The sequence below is a fragment of the Kogia breviceps genome, chromosome 13 (assembly GCF_026419965.1).
Source record: "Kogia breviceps isolate mKogBre1 chromosome 13, mKogBre1 haplotype 1, whole genome shotgun sequence".
NCBI classification, from domain to species: Eukaryota; Metazoa; Chordata; class Mammalia; order Artiodactyla; family Physeteridae; genus Kogia; species Kogia breviceps.
In genome coordinates this window covers 57,846,641-57,862,759 of record NC_081322.1, presented here as the reverse complement: position 1 = coordinate 57,862,759, position 16,119 = coordinate 57,846,641, and the positions used below count along the sequence as shown (strand labels likewise).

Genomic DNA, 16,119 nt, shown 5'->3' with positions numbered 1-16,119 from the left:
ACTTTGAAAGACCACCTAAAATACATCTAACTTTGTAAGGAATCTTCTAAACACTAACTTTTATTTAAGATTACTTGTTATATACCTTAGTTTGGGAGTGAGTAAAATTATTTTTGAATTTTGAATGTTGGTTTTAGATACATGCAGGAAACACTCTGCTGTGGTAACAAAATAGTGCAAGGAATTACAATATTCTGCCAGAGCTGGGGTTTTTTGTTTTGTTTTGTTTTGTTTTTGTTCATTACATGTATATTCCTGTGTACCTGGCTTCAAAGACGACTCTTTGAAGACCCAGTTTCCTGTGTTGAGCAAAGTTTAAGTTTTTCTGCAAAAAGAAATCTATTCCCATATTTTAAATTGCTGCATATGGTAATTAAACCAATCAACAATTTCATCTGTTCCAAGACTCTTGGAGATAGTGGCTCTTTTAAATTTCCATATGGTCTCTTGTAGAGACTCAGTCTTTTCCACAATCTTCAAAGAAACTGAAATGTGGTGTATTGCACACGATTTAATGAATAATTATGGGAGAAAACAGGTTTTCTTTTTCCTGTTAGAAATGCTAAAGGAAGCATACTTTTGAAAGATGCTCATTAAAAGTAGTTTTGAAGTTTTTGATGCTTCCTCTAGTTCCATCTCACAAAGTTATAGTGATCTTAAATTTGAAATACTTTCAAGGTCCTTTTTTCTCCCTAAAGTTGTTTCTTGTCCTTAATTTGAACTCAGTCCAATCCAAGATGAACAAGTAGGAGTCCAACAAACAAGCTTTGAGGTCTGAAAATTGAACTTGTTTACTGCTGTAGTACTCCCTTCCTCCCAGAGAAGATGGCTTTTACTATTTTGGTCTTCAGAACAGACAGACCTGATTCAAGAAAAGGAATTAAATTCAGTGTGCTTGTTAATTTTTTTTTTTTTTTTTTTTTCTAGAGCTTCTTTGAAGGACAGTCAGCATCTTGGGATGTAGCTAAAAAAGATCAAAATAGAGCAAAAAACCGATATGGAAACATTATAGCATGTAAGTTCTCTTACAATTCTTGGTGAATGTAAATACTGTGTGTAGAAAATAAAGAGTAATTTGCAATTTCTCCTTATATGGTTTTAAACTTTAAAAAAATCCCAGAGGGTGACACATCTGTTCATAAAATAATCTATTTAATATTAAAACAGCATTGGCTATTGGCAGGGATTCAGAAATTGTCATCATCCTCATTAATTAATTGACTCAGACTCTTCACCCTGTGGAGATAACGTGCCACTTGATTTTATGTTTACACATAAATATATGGGGGTGTCATTAACAGCTGAAAATATTAGAATAACAAATACGAAGGATTTTTTCAGTGATAAATTGCTATAACTCTTCCACCAAACATATTCAAGGTGGGAGTGTTATTCTTTCCATATACCATATTTCCTTTCTTGGAGCCAGTGCCTGAACCCCAGGTGTTCCATGTTACTTATCATAAGGCACTTCCTCCTGATGAAGTCTTTACAATGTATTCATGAGATAAATAAATTGATAATCATATGAAACCAAAGGGGCAATAAGAAAAGTAACAGATAGTTTAGCTTGTAACTAACTGCTGATTTACTTAGACCACTTTATTCTCAATTTAAATTATTTTACACTGTCTTTTGATTACATCAGAATTTAACCTTGACTCTCACAAAATAAGAAGTTGAGAGCAGGGGTTCGAAATTCACTCCCTAGTTCTGTGGCTCATTTGCTGTAAAGCACGGGGAGAAAAGATCCCGCCCATATAGAATCATGCCTAACAAGCAAAATTAGGAGTTAAGGCAAGTTCAGTTCTTTAGAAAAATACTCAAATGATAATTTATCAGACATTATCATGTCCCGTAAAAGCTTCCTGACTATAAAGATGCTAGTCATTGAAGCTTTATTAACAGAATATTATCATTGTAATAAGTAATGAGCTCATTAAAGTTCTTGCATTTCTTCAAATGACTGGCATCCAAGGAAATTTTGAAAGTATATTATGGATAATCAGTTGTTAACCACTGAATTATTTTAAGTCTCTACTAGGGTCATTGTCTCAGAACAGGGGGAAAATTTAATAGCTTTTATTTTATCCTTTAAAAAATTTAGATGATCACTCCAGAGTAATTTTGCAACCTGTTGAGGATGATCCTTCTTCAGATTACATTAATGCCAACTATATAGATGTAAGTATTTTTATCCTTCAGTATGCCCAATTTGTTGGCTTCTATATGTAATTCTTTTTGCTTGTTATTACCTATAAAGTGATTGCTAGCTTTTTAAAATAAAGAACAAACTGTACACTTTTCCTTGTTCTACGTCCTAGTACTTACTGACATTGTTGTGCTTTCTTTCACACCTGACTTTGGTTTGGGCTGTAGATTTGGCTGTACAGGGATGTAAGTACCACTATATGTAAATAACAGCACCCTATTATAAATATTTAATGTTAACTACTCAATTACAGTTACTACTAATGCTTACTACTAGTTATCTCTGCATGCTTCCCCTAATTAGCCTCATATGGTATACCTATGTTCATTTTTTTGTAACTCCTTTACATGTGTAAAGATCTATTTTACCTCTGTCCCTTTTCTATGTTTAGAAAAACAGGACCATTTTTAGCTTTTGACAATTTATTATGTACTCGAGTTTTATTTGTTCATGGTTTCTGTTTCTGGTTTTTATTCCTTACCCTTCCCCAAACATATGTGAGAAGCTGGATAGTATGATGTGTATTAGTGTTTCTGAAATTTTACTTTTTTACATTTGACTTCTCATGTTAAAAATGGGTAGGGAGACTATTTTGTGGTGTGTGGTATTGGTTTGTAAAGTATTGAAATTACTTAGGCAAAATAATTACTAAATTGAATTTGTAAAATACACATATCACACATATATATTGAATCATACAAATGAAAGTTTGTTTTGATCATACATTCTGCTGTTCAGTTTTGCTTACAAACATATCTACATGTAAATTCTTTATTTAATGGAAAGTAATTATCAAATAAAATAAAATATTAAGGAGGCAATACATTACATTACATATAAGAAGGACAGGCTCTGTTCATACTTCCTGGCTCAAAATCACCCTGGAAATTGTGAGAATGTTGATTCATCTCTCTGTGCCTCAGTTTCCTCATCTTTACAGTGGGGGTAATAACAATACCACTAACCTCATCATTTTGTTGTGAGAATTAAATGAAGTAATTCATGTTGAGCATTTAGCACAATGCCTAGCACATATTAAGCACTCATTAAACTTAAGTTATTTAAAAAATAATAATCCAAACCTCGGTGTGCTGAAATTAATTAATTCTAAATATGCATTAATTGTAAGACAAAAGGTAGAAATATCAAGTATTGCAGCATATATGATACATTTTTAGATATATAAAAGATATGAAAATGAGGACCCAACTTTTTCTAATTTCTATAAATAGGAAATAATTTTTATCACATTTATTAAGCTCATGTTTTACTGTTATTTTGTGAATTGTCATTATTTATATATTTGAATTAATGAATTTTATTAAGTATAGTCTCTGAGTATATTGGTTAAATTTCTGGTCATCATGTTACTCTCATTCAATATTTCAAATTTATCAGACATCTCAACATGGAAAACTAAACTTAACAGTCTACTCTCTAGAATAAAAATATCAGCAGTTCTCTGACAAATTTGTACTTGTTCTTACCTATTTAGTTTAACCTTGGTTTTCTCAAGACCCTGGCAGGACATTTGGTCCTATCCAAAACATCCATAAGACATTTGGTCCATGCCAAAAGGTCCTTGATATTTTGTCCTGTGCAAAATGTCCATGGAGACATTTGGTCCATGCCAAAAGTCCTTGATATTTGGTGCCATCCAAAACCATTTGGCATGGAGTAAGCTCATGCACATTTTAGATAGAACCAAATTTTAAGGACCTTTCAGCATAGACTAAGTGTCTTATGGACATTTTGGACACAACCAAGGGATCCTGTAAATATCAAGAACCTTGACATGGACCAAATGTCTTATGGATATTTTGGTTAGGACCAGATGGTCTGCTAACTTCAGGCTTTCACTAAAGCCCTTTGCTCAAGACACAACAAAGTCAAAGCTTAACCTTATTATACTATTAACATTTTTGCTCTTCATGGTCTTTTGGAATTCAAACCAGTTGAAAGCAGCTAACAACTTATCCCTTATCTGGAATAATTTCTTTATTGAAACAATATTAAGTGCTTAACCACATAGAACTCAAGGCACACTAAAAAAAGAAAGAAAAAAATACTAAACCTTTTGTTCAGGATAAGATGCATTTTTAAAAAGATTTCTTTCCCTATATATGTGTGTACCCATAATTATGTGTGTGTAAATTAATATTATCAGCACACACAAAATAGTTTTGGCAGATTCCTGAACATATTATAGAACAGAAATATTCTCTAAAAAATCTCAGCAGGACTTTGACTTGATACACACATGCATTGTCCAGCTCTAACATTGGAATGTTCTGTTATTTTTTATGGTTCTAATATGTCGTTGTCTATTTGTAATGCAGTGTGTTGTACTTTTGGATGATAAAATAAGAATATTTTTGAACACAATTTTGCCAGGAATGAATGACTAAAGATTAACATGAAGGCATAAACATCTTAGTGAAACCAAACAAAATCTATGAAGTTATTTCCTAGCAAACAAAACTCAATTATGTAATATATATTTTAATCAGAGCCCTTAAAATATTTAATTTTTGCTTTATTTTTACCTTTCAGATAACCTAGGTTTGAGAAGTGAACTATGAGTTCACTACTCATTTCTGGACTTTTTACTGTAACTTAATCTTAACAGGTGGTTGTCTTCATCTTTTTATGCCTTCATTCATTTATTTCTGACGCTGATATAAAATGATGACCAATTTGTTCTCCTATTTTAGGGCTACCAGAGACCAAGCCACTACATTGCAACTCAAGGTAAAATTTTGCCTTTTTAAATATAATAGAGTAACCAAACTTGCTTAAATCATCCATGTGATTTTTTTTTTGTAATTTTATCTGAATTGACTGAAAAAATAAAGATCAGCTTTTCTGATTAACACTGCTTTTTATTCATTGTATGATACAATTTGTTTTATCTGTTTAAAATGTATATAAATTAAACCTTGATTTATTTTTTTAATTAAAAGTAAAAGAGAAGCTGCTGGTAGTTTTGAGATTTGGTTCTTAGTATCCTGATGTCCCAGAGCACTAGTCAACAGGGATGGGCAGAGAAATTACTTATTTTTTGATGAAAGCAAGTTAGATCTCATCTTGTGTAAGGTGCCTGTTTTCTTGCAACAGAGTCTGTTGGCCTGGCGTGTAATAGTACCCAAGACCAATACTGCTATAATGAAATACTGGACTGTCTTGCAACAGTTTTTTTAAAGTCAAGACTAAGACAAAACAAAGGGCTAAAGGGAACTTAGTCGAGTTCATTCTTCGTGGAAAATAGGAAGACAGTAAAGAAATCTTGTTATAGTGGCACACTGGGAAGTAAAAGTATACTAACAATAACACCAAAACTACTCTAGTTATCTCCCCAAACTGACCGCTGACCATCAGAAGAGAAACCTGCACATCTTATTTTATAAAAGAGGAAAGTAAAACAAAAGTTAATTTGCTCTTTTGACAGAGGTCATTTTCTAAGTGTTTTTCACATATCTTTGGTGTAATTGAGTTTAATTATAAACTCTTTAAAGTTAGAAAGATCATCTATGGTGAATAATATTCTGGTTTCATGGTATAGGGTAGAGTAGAGCCCAGTAGCTGCTTTTGCAGTTCAGAGATGATACTGTAAGATTAGAATGTGTCCTTATATGTATGATAGTTCTTCATTAACACCTAAACATGCACTGTTTATAAATGATGTGTGTATATTTAATTGGTAATATGTGCTGTTTGGTTGATGGTGGTGTAAGACTTCCTATTTTAACATGTACATGAAGATGCATTAAAGTAACTTAGAGACAGATATAAGTACCCTAAAAACTAGTGATTTCTTCTTCTGAATTTGAAAACATAGAAGGCAAACTGAAACAAACAAACTTGTACATGCGTATGTTTTTGCCTTTAGTGTGAATTTAGATATGAACTGAATTTAAGTACTTTCAGTGACGTTTTGTGTTAGACCTTTAATTTTTCTTCTTTGGGTCATTTAGTTTATATTGCTTTTTATCTTATCTAAACTTCTTAATAACTACAAAATTTCTCTGATAACATAATATTCAAATTAATTTTTTATAGGCCCAGTTCATGAAACAGTATATGATTTCTGGAGAATGATCTGGCAAGAGCAGTCTGCCTGCATTGTGATGGTCACAAATTTAGTTGAAGTTGGCCGGGTAAGAGGCACAAAAAAATCTGTGTGTCACAAAATATGACTGTAAGTTGAATAGCAAAACATAACACACTTAAAATAGAATATCATTCAATTGTTTGAAAAAAAATTCTTAGGCATACCATTTCAAGTGAGTGCTCCTAAGTGAGTCTTTGATTGCTGAGAAATTATTTCTTATTTAATAAATAAAATAATAAATAAAACAAAACAAGCTTTGATTTTATACTAGAATCTAATTGCATTATCAGGCTTGTATGTTTTTATGAAATTGCACAAAATCTTTTTATTTATTGTGTAACAGTTTATCTCATTTATAGATTTTTACGCTGTCTTTTAATTGTGACCTGAAGAGTTATCCCTGAAATTAAATCATCTTGGTTAATGTGTATTATATACTCAGGTTCACCTATATATACTTTTTGTTGTTTAGGTTAAGTGCTATAAGTATTGGCCTGATGATACTGAAGTTTATGGTGACTTCAAAGTAACTTGTGTAGAAATGGAACCACTTGCTGAATATGTAGTCAGAACATTCACCCTGGAAAGGGTAAGTACCCTAAAGTTCTACAAAAATATGTATATTGAAACTGTTGTTTTTTTTCTTAAAATTCATGTTAAGATTTGTCTTGATGATGCTATCAAATCTATTCATTCATTCATTCCACAGTTATTTATTTGAGAGCATAACATGTGCCGGGCATGTTTCTAAATCTTGGGACACATTAAATCCCTGCTCTTGTGGAGCTTATAGTCTGTTGAGGGGAGAAAGACATTAAAAATTCACAAATAAACAAATACATCATATATTTTGAAAAGTACCATGGAGAAAAATAATGTTGGGAATGGAAGTAGGGAAAATTGCTGAGGTAGAGGAAGGAATGGACTACAGTTTTAACAGAATGATCAGGAAAGGAGTTGTTGAGAAAGTAACATGAGTAAAGGCTTGAAGGAAATGAGGGAGTGAGTAATATAACTATTATATATCCCAGGGAAGCTGTCCCAGGCAGAATATTCCTGATGAAGGGAAGAGTTATTTCAGAGACCTAAAGGCATGATATTCCTGTCACCATGAGAAACAGCCAAGAGTCTAGGGTATTCAGAGATGGGTATGTGAAGGGGAAAGAGATATGAGATAAAGTCAGAGAAATAACAGAGCCAGATAAGTGAGCCCTGATGAGCTACTATGATAATTTTAGTTTGTATTAAAGGTACAAGTAGCCATCCATTGGAGGGTTTAAGTCCAGGAGTAACATGATCTGGCTTTTTTTTAACAGGTTCAGAAAGACTGAAGCAGAGTGGGCAGTGTAGGTAGACTGAAGTAAGACGTAGGAGCAATAACATACATTGTTGCAGAAAAGTTTAATAAATTTGACCACACAAAAGTGTAAAATTATCTGTATCAGAAAATTTTTAATTAAAAGATGTACACACAACAAAAAAAAATCTGTGATTATTTAATATTCCTAATTCATAGCGTTAATATAAATAGAAAGGAAACAATAGAATGCCCCCCAAAAAGGCAACTGCTAAGCTGCCTATTGAAAATGTTTAACCTCATGATATACCATTTTGTACTTTCAAATCAGCCAGAACTTTTTAAAAAAGAATTATAATCCTCAGTGATTTTAAGGATATGGTGAGACAGATATTTTCATATGTAGCTGATCATACTTAAAGTGACATAAACCCTCTGTAAATCAGTAAAGCAGTGTGTCTACAGAACTTTAAAATATTGATGTCCTTTGACCAAGAAACTTACCTTCTATGAATCTATCCTAAGAAATTTATTTAAAATACAATGACTCATATATAGTCGTAGAAAATTATAGATAACCATAACTGTCCACATAGATAGTTAAATTATACATCTATGATCTGGAAATACCACTCTTTACAAATGATATTTATAAGTAATTTTACCATCATAAAAAATAATTAGGGGAAATAGTAAATGGAAAGTACCATCATACAGAACAACATAATTATGATGATGACAACTATAAAGTATGTATGAAAACTTCTTAGACAAATCAAGTAGAAAAAAATAAGCAAAGATATAGGAGATTTCAAGAAAAGAACCATCAAGCATGATTTAATGAAGAGCTAGATCCCATTATTATGGAAAGAGAATTTGGAATATACATTCTTCTTGTAAGTTCATTAAAGTTTTATAAAAAAGAACTCATGTACTTAGTTATAAAGGAAATCTGAATATATAACAAAAATTCAAGATGTTTCCAAAATCCAATGGAAAATAAAAACAAATCACTGACCAGTGATCCCCCAAATTAGGCTCAGAAATCACCAAAGCTTCTTTTGAATAATCTTTGAACTATAGCCTTAAAACTAAAATTATATTGTAAAGATAAACAATTTCACATCAAAATTTCTCACAAGTTATCTTATGAGAAAAATATATACTCAAAAATGATTTCTATTTTGAAAGGCAGTCTAAAATCTTGTGAAAATTCATAAAATTAGACAATCAGAAAAGAAGTCAATAAAACAAAGGAAAAATTAAATATAAAACCGAAAAACAAACAAAAAAGAACAAATTTAATCAAAGAGCTATTTCCTTGAAAAGAGGAATAAAGTAACTAAACCACTTGTCAATTCCAAATGAAGAACAATCAAAACAAAATGCAACATTAGGTAACACAAAAGGTGTATAATTACAGTTACAGTGCTATTAGGAAAATTATAAAAAATAGTACGTGTGAACTTGGAGACAGATTTTAGTCTAGGTACACTGATATTCTAGCAAATAATAATTTCCACAATTTGACTCAAAGAGAGTTAGGAATCTGAACAGATAGTAAAAGAAAATAGAATGAGTGTTAAAATTTGCCATTAAAATTGTATTATGGTTTCAAAGTTGAGGTTTCTTTAACCTTTAAAGAATAACTAATGAATAATGCCTAAGTTAATCAAACTATTTAGGCCCTAGAAAATCATTTAAACCAACTAAATACATTTGTATTTTATTTTTTATTTTTATTTTTTTAAATTTATTTATTTATGGCTGTGTTGGGTCTTCGTTTCTGTGCGAGGGCTTTCTCTAGTTGTGGCAAGCGGGGGCCACTCTTCATCGCGGTGCGCAGGCCTCTCACTATCGTGGCCTCTCTTGTTGCGGAGCACAAGCTCCAGACGCGCAGGCTCACTAATTGTGGCTCACGGGCCCAGTTGCTCCGCGGCATGTGGGATCTTCCCAGACCAGGGCTCGAACCCGTGTCCCCTGCATTGGCAGGCAGATTCTCAACCACTGCGCCACCAGGGAAGCCAAAACCAACTAAATGTATTTTAAAAGCTAGCATAACTGTGATAACAGACCCACATAGAAATAGGACTCTCTCAAGCTCTTCTCTCTGTCTCTCTCTCTCTTTTTCAATTTCTCTCCCTTTCTCAGGTATGTACACACACATACATTGCAGACCAATTTCATTCAAGAACATGCTGAAAATTTGAATCCAGCAGTGAATTAAGAAAAGATCACAACATGATCTTTCATGATTGTTTTTTAAGAATGCAAGAATTTTACAACTGTGGTAGGAAATCTAGCAGGATATTTCAATATTTCAGTGCATTACAGGAGCAAAACCATATGATTTTATTAATAGATATTGTAATGCACTTAATTTTATTTAAAAGACATTATTTTTCTAATTATATTAGAAAAATAAGGAGACTTGCTAAACATGATAAAGTTGATTCAACAATAATCAGTAGCATACATGTTAAGGAGTGAAAAACTAGGAGCATTGAAGTTATAATCCGAAATGCAATGTGGCTAATCATCCTCACTAGTATTCAACATTTTTGGAAGCTCTAAGAAATGAAATAAGACAACAAAAGGAATAAACAGAAAAACTATTAAAAGGGACAAAATTATTTTAAGGTGTAATGATTTTATACCAAGAAAACAGGAGATAATGTTCATAAATGGAACTAATAAGCATTTAGTTAAGTGACTAATTCAAGATAAATATTCATATCCTAGCTTTTCTTCATGTTAGCAATAAACAGATATAGATATTAAAAAATCTTTCACAATAATAAAAAAATTCTGAAGTGTCTAGGAATATATTTAACAAGAAAGATACTGGTCTTAAGTGAATAAAACCACAAAAGTGTATTGAAGGACACAGAATAAGATGTGAATAAATGAAAGCACGCACCATGTCTCAGAATGGGAATACTTGGAATTAATACCTCGTTATGGATTTGACACAATACTGATTGTAACATTATTGGGGTTTTATTTTTAATTTATTGTCTTGTTATTTAGAAAAAACACTGAAAAAGAGTGATTTTTTAAAATCACATATTTGAAAATTACTCAGGAATATTTAAGTAAAATGAACAATAAGGGAACATGCATTGCCAGATATTAAATTTTTCTAGAAAGAGCAAGGTCCTTACAGCAACTCCAGCAAAAGGATCAGTGCAGAGGAGTTGAAGTGATTGTCTAAAGTCAGATCTTTGAATAATTTATGGCCTTCCTCACTGGAGCTGACTTGAAAAGTAGTTAAGAAAGTTATTTTATTTGCACAATTCCATGGTGATGTTTATCATTGTCACTATTATACTTACTTGTTGAGCCCTGCTTTGTGTATGGTATTGTACTAGGAACGGGAAAGAAAAAGAATTATAAGATATGATCACTGGCTTCAAGGTCTGGGTGATATTAGTCTGTTTAAGATGGAAGCTAAAGATAAACTTTCTCAATTTGGTTCATTTACTTCATGCAATTTTCCCACCTTTTCTGAGGAACAAGTGAGACTGAGATTCACAGATATCTCACAGTAGAGTTGGAAATATATGGATCATAGTGGGGTTTGGGGGGCTACAAATGTGGATTCTTAAAAATAAATTATGCAGCATTTCATCTATATTCTCCAAGCACTGCTACTACAATGTACAGGCTTCTCTTAACAAAAGGAAAGGGAAGAGCTTTGAAATGTGTATTGAAAGGGTTCTCTTAAATTAACCCAACAGGAGAGAGACACAACAATGGATGCCTTGCTTCTTTCATTTTGTATTTTTGTTGCCAGAAATAATCCTCTGTGTGCTGAATTATTTCACAGAGTTTAGAAAAATAGTCTGCCCAAAGACCAGTTTAGCTGTCTGTATATTTTTACAAACCAATCTAGAGTAATACTGTTCTGGAAAATCCCTACATGCTATGCTTCAAAACTATTTTCAACATGGATAAGCAAGGCATCAAAATCTCTTTGTGAGGTGAGAAGTAGAAAGTTGCTTTCCTACAACACTTGAGAACTCAGTGCATTGCAGCATTTTAACTTCCCATTTCTTCCTTTTCCCCTAATCATTTTATGTGTTGTCATTCCAAGTAATGACTGTCAAGGTAAATAAAATTTACCCAGACTTATAGAACTGAGCAAGACTTCTAATTTTCTTTCTTTGGCAGCTGTCTGACAATAAAGGTAAGCTCCTAGGCCATGTCAGCATCCTTTTTCAGAAAAAGCATGATCTTTGATAAATTTCTCATTTTTTTCATTGTCAATCAGGTCTAGTACTCGTGGTTGTCTTTAACGGCTCTATTTTGGTCCTTTTGAAAACACTTCTTTACATGTTTGCACAGAGGGGATACAGTGAGATGCGGGAAGTTAAACAGTTCCATTTCACCGGCTGGCCTGACCATGGAGTACCCTACCATGCTACAGGCCTTCTTTCCTTTATCCGGCGGGTCAAGTTCTCCAACCCTCCCAGCGCTGGCCCCATCGTTGTGCATTGCAGGTAAGTGGTAGTCCAAATGGCATTGACTGTGTGCAGCCAGCTTTTCAAAAATATCCAGACAAGGCTTGTAAGCACAAAAACTAATGCGTACTGACAACAGGCGTCCCCACCCTCTGGGCCGGTACTGGTCCGCGGTCTGTTAGGAACCGGGCTGCAGGGCAAGAGGTGAGCGGCAGGGGAGAGAGAGAGAGAGAGAGAGAGAAGAGTGAGCGAAGCTTCATCTGCCGCTCCCCCCCGCTCCCCCTCGCTCCCCATCGCTCGTGTTACTGCCTGAACCATCCCCCTACCCACCCACTGACCCCCAGCTGTGGAAAAATTGTCTTCCACAAAACCGGTCCCTGGTGCCAAAAAGGTTGAGGACTGCTGACTTACAGGGTTTCAGCTTTCATGTATTACAGATAACATAAAACAGTAATAAAATAAAAGTTAACTCTAAGGAAGATATAAAATACAAACTTCAGAGATAAATATATTCATTGTAATGTGTGTAGTATTGTCTATAATTGCGAGTGTAGAAACTCTGCCTTTTAGTGGCAACATCTGTATGTGGTGGTTTTTTTTTTAATCACTTTTGCAAATCCCATATTATATTATGGAATGGTAGGTAAAGGTAGAGATTTCTTGCCTATCTAGTAAATTCCCAATAGAATCCAGCTTTTAAAACTAAATTTGGGGGCTTCCCTGGTGGCGCCGTGGTTGAGAGTCCGCCTGCCGATGGAGGGGACACGGGTTCATGCCCCGGTGCGGGAAGATCCCACATGCTGCGGAGCGGCTGGGCCCGTGAGCCATGGCCGCTGAGCCTGCGCTTCCGGAGCCTGTGCTCCACAATGGGAGAGGCCACAACAGTGAGAGGCCCGCCTACCGCAAACAAACAAACAAAAAAACCCACTAAATTTGCTAAAAATAAAATACAGTGTGTGTGTGTGTGTGTGTGTGTGTGTGTGTGTGTGTGAAAAAAAAAAAAAAATTCCATCATTGCTAAAAGTTTTCTCATACCCTTTCCAGTTTATTGTCCTTCCCACACAGAGGCAACCATTATTCTGATTTCTATCACCACAGATTTGCTTTGCCAGGCCTTGAACTTCACATATATAGAATCATACTTATGTCTTCTTTGCGTCTGACTTCTTTTGATCAACTTACTGTTTTTGAGATTCATCCAGTGTGTTGCTTTTATCGGTAGTTTATTTCCTTTTACTGCTAATAATATTCTATTTTATGGACATATATCACAATTTGTTTATCCATTTTCCTGTAGATGAATATTGACTTTGGTGCCAATTTTTGGTTAGTATGAATAAAGCTTCTAAGAATAAAAAAATGAAATTTGAGGCATACAGAGTTATTAAATGGTCTAAATTGCAAGAATTTGTGCTGTAAAACAGCTACTTAAGAATTTTTTTTTAAGCCATCCATCAGAGAACCTTGAAGACTACATCAGTAAAATCCAGCAAATATATGCCAGAAAAATCTGATTATCCAGACTTTCTTCTGATTAGAAACTTCTCTTAAAACAAGCATTAAGAGACACTAAAAGCAAATTACATGGCCTCATTTTGAGATATGAACAGAAAAATATGTACTGAATCTGAAAAGCTTTTCCTAAATGCTGCACACTATTCTCAAATACTATCCCTTCCAAGCTACATAATAGGTTGTGCTTAAGCACTTTTTTTCTTTCTGAAAATCCAGACTATTCAGTATTTAAATGACCATGTATAAAAGGGGAAAAATAAAGCACAGAGACTACAATAAAAGTAAGGCGTCCCATTAGGATCAGATACTGTGTACCTTGCAAAAAAAATCTGTTCAATCCTCCTCAAGAAATCTGATGTACTCTTCAATTACTTTCTTGTCTCAAACCCTGGGAACAGTGATTGAGAAGATGGTAGGCAAAAAAAAGAAATAGAGATAGCCACAATACCTTTTACTTAAATTTCTTAAATAACAGTAAGTTTAAGAGAAATGACCAAATCTGGACAACAAAGAAATAATGTTAATAGTCTATCTATGCATTTAGAAAATGAGATAAATGGGTTTTCAATTATGGGGTGTCCTGACTTACATAGAGGTTTACTTTCCTGTGAATTGCTTGCTTCAGAAGTGCTCCAAGATTCTCAGATACTCTCTTGAAACAGAAGTGTCATTTTCTCCTTACACTTGGGTGTCTGAATTTATGGAAAAGAGGAAGCTAACCTCAAAGTGAATTTCCTGTAAAAATCCCAACTATGTCTTGTTTGCTCCATTGACTTCTATATATAATTGGAGAAATATTTGTAGAAATATTTCCAGTGGGTAAAATAATCAACAGTGAATTATGATTCAACTACTGAATTAAATACAGTAAGATAGTGGCATTTTTGTGGCCTGTTAAGAATTATATTTCATACCTCACAATTCATTTTCATTTTCTCTTTGGATCACCGTTCAAATATTCTTTTTACTGTTGGTTTCCTCCCCATTGATAACCGCCATTTTCTTCCCCACCCTCACTATTAACACTTCCCCTGAATTGTGACTCCTCAGATTTTCCATTTAAAGGTTTTGGAATTACTGTTCTTTTGCCTTGACAAGAGTCTGTCTGACTAAGACAGCATTCCTGCATTTTGCCTGAGTGCCCACAACCACGTGAGTGTGAGTCTCTCAGTCTCAGGTGAAAGTTTAAAGCACGGATCCACTCCTTGATCAATTCTACGAGCTTGAAATTTATGTAAAGTGAAGACTGTAAGAGAGCTATGGAACCTGAGTGACATATGTACATTATTTTCAAAACACAGTTTGATTTGCAAAGCTTGTATCTTTTCATTTGTTCCAATCCTCAGTTTACACCAAAGTAGATACTCTACATGAAGTTATTTGTTCATTAATAAGCATTTACACGGTAAGTGCAAATTACGTCTTATACTTTGTTAAATCAGTTTGATTCCACTTATTTGAAAATCAGAAGGATCTTTCAGTTTTCATAGACATGCTTCGTGCAATTCTTTAGATCTGTTTATTTTTCAGTGCTGGTGCTGGACGAACTGGTTGTTACATTGTGATTGACATCATGCTGGACATGGCTGAAAGAGAGGGTGTAGTTGACATCTACAACTGTGTCAAAGCCTTAAGATCTCGTCGTATCAATATGGTCCAGACAGAGGTGTGTTGATTGCTGATTAACCTCTAGTGGCCTTTTTTTGTTGTTTGCTTTCCAATATTTATCAAACTAAATACTAGGTGTTTTTCACATAGAATCGATATTAGCTCATCAAGTCATGTAGAAAAAAATGCTTTGATGAAAGAACATTTATATTAAATATTATGAAATTTTTCTTTTTCTTTCTTTTGAAAGGAACAGTACATTTTTATTCATGATGCCATTTTAGAGGCCTGCTTATGTGGAGAAACTGCCATACCTGTCTGTGAATTTAAAGCTGCATATTTTGATATGATTAGAATAGACTCCCAGACAAACTCTTCACATCTCAAAGATGAATTCCAGGTATTTACTATTTTTATGACCTCTTTTATGAACAACTTATTACAATTTGTTCTGGGCAGTCTTAATTCTTCTAAGAAACATCTTTCAAGTCAAATTTATAACCTTTGACCCTATTTTAAGTATAATACCTGTCTCTTTCATTATACGTATTACAGAGTCACTTTTGTGTTAATGAGCTCATATCTGCTGTATCTTGAAGGGCAAATGAGTTCAGACTCAGGGAAAAGTGTGGGAAAAGGTATCATAAAAGTCAAATTTAGTGGTAATTTGGGTGTATTTACAACCTTTTTCCAAATGCAGTCTTGTGGATTTTAACCTTCTGTGTTACTCACAACGTGAGATCAAGAACATTAATAATAATAGCTAGAGTTTGTGCTAAATATCGTCTCTAAATAATCCCCAAGTGCTTCCCTGGTGGCGCAGTGGTTGAGAGTCCGCCTGCCGATGCAGGGGACGCGGGTTCGTGCCCCAGTCTGGGAAGATCCCACATGCTGCGGAGCGGCTAGGCCCGTG

The 16,119-nt window shown here is 33.9% G+C and overlaps 1 protein-coding gene across 17 annotated transcripts in view; it reads left to right on the top strand.

Moving 5' to 3' along the window:
* Window positions 1-16,119, top strand: part of PTPRK (protein tyrosine phosphatase receptor type K) — a 583,718-nt gene that overhangs the window by 555,180 nt on the left and 12,419 nt on the right. For 11 of the 17 annotated variants that reach the window (XM_067010720.1, XM_067010719.1, XM_067010728.1 and 8 more), the window contains 9 exons: window positions 928-1,015; window positions 2,108-2,184; window positions 2,380-2,397; window positions 4,927-4,963; window positions 6,272-6,369; window positions 6,796-6,912; window positions 11,968-12,122; window positions 15,129-15,264; window positions 15,457-15,606. In XM_067010720.1, coding sequence (XP_066866821.1) covers window positions 928-1,015; window positions 2,108-2,184; window positions 2,380-2,397; window positions 4,927-4,963; window positions 6,272-6,369; window positions 6,796-6,912; window positions 11,968-12,122; window positions 15,129-15,264; window positions 15,457-15,606 — 876 coding nt within the window. The remainder of the gene's footprint in view (window positions 1-927; window positions 1,016-2,107; window positions 2,185-2,379; window positions 2,398-4,926; window positions 4,964-6,271; window positions 6,370-6,795; window positions 6,913-11,967; window positions 12,123-15,128; window positions 15,265-15,456; window positions 15,607-16,119) is intronic. The other 6 variants (XM_067010722.1, XM_059083560.2, XM_059083559.2 and 3 more) reach the window with 1 other exon arrangement.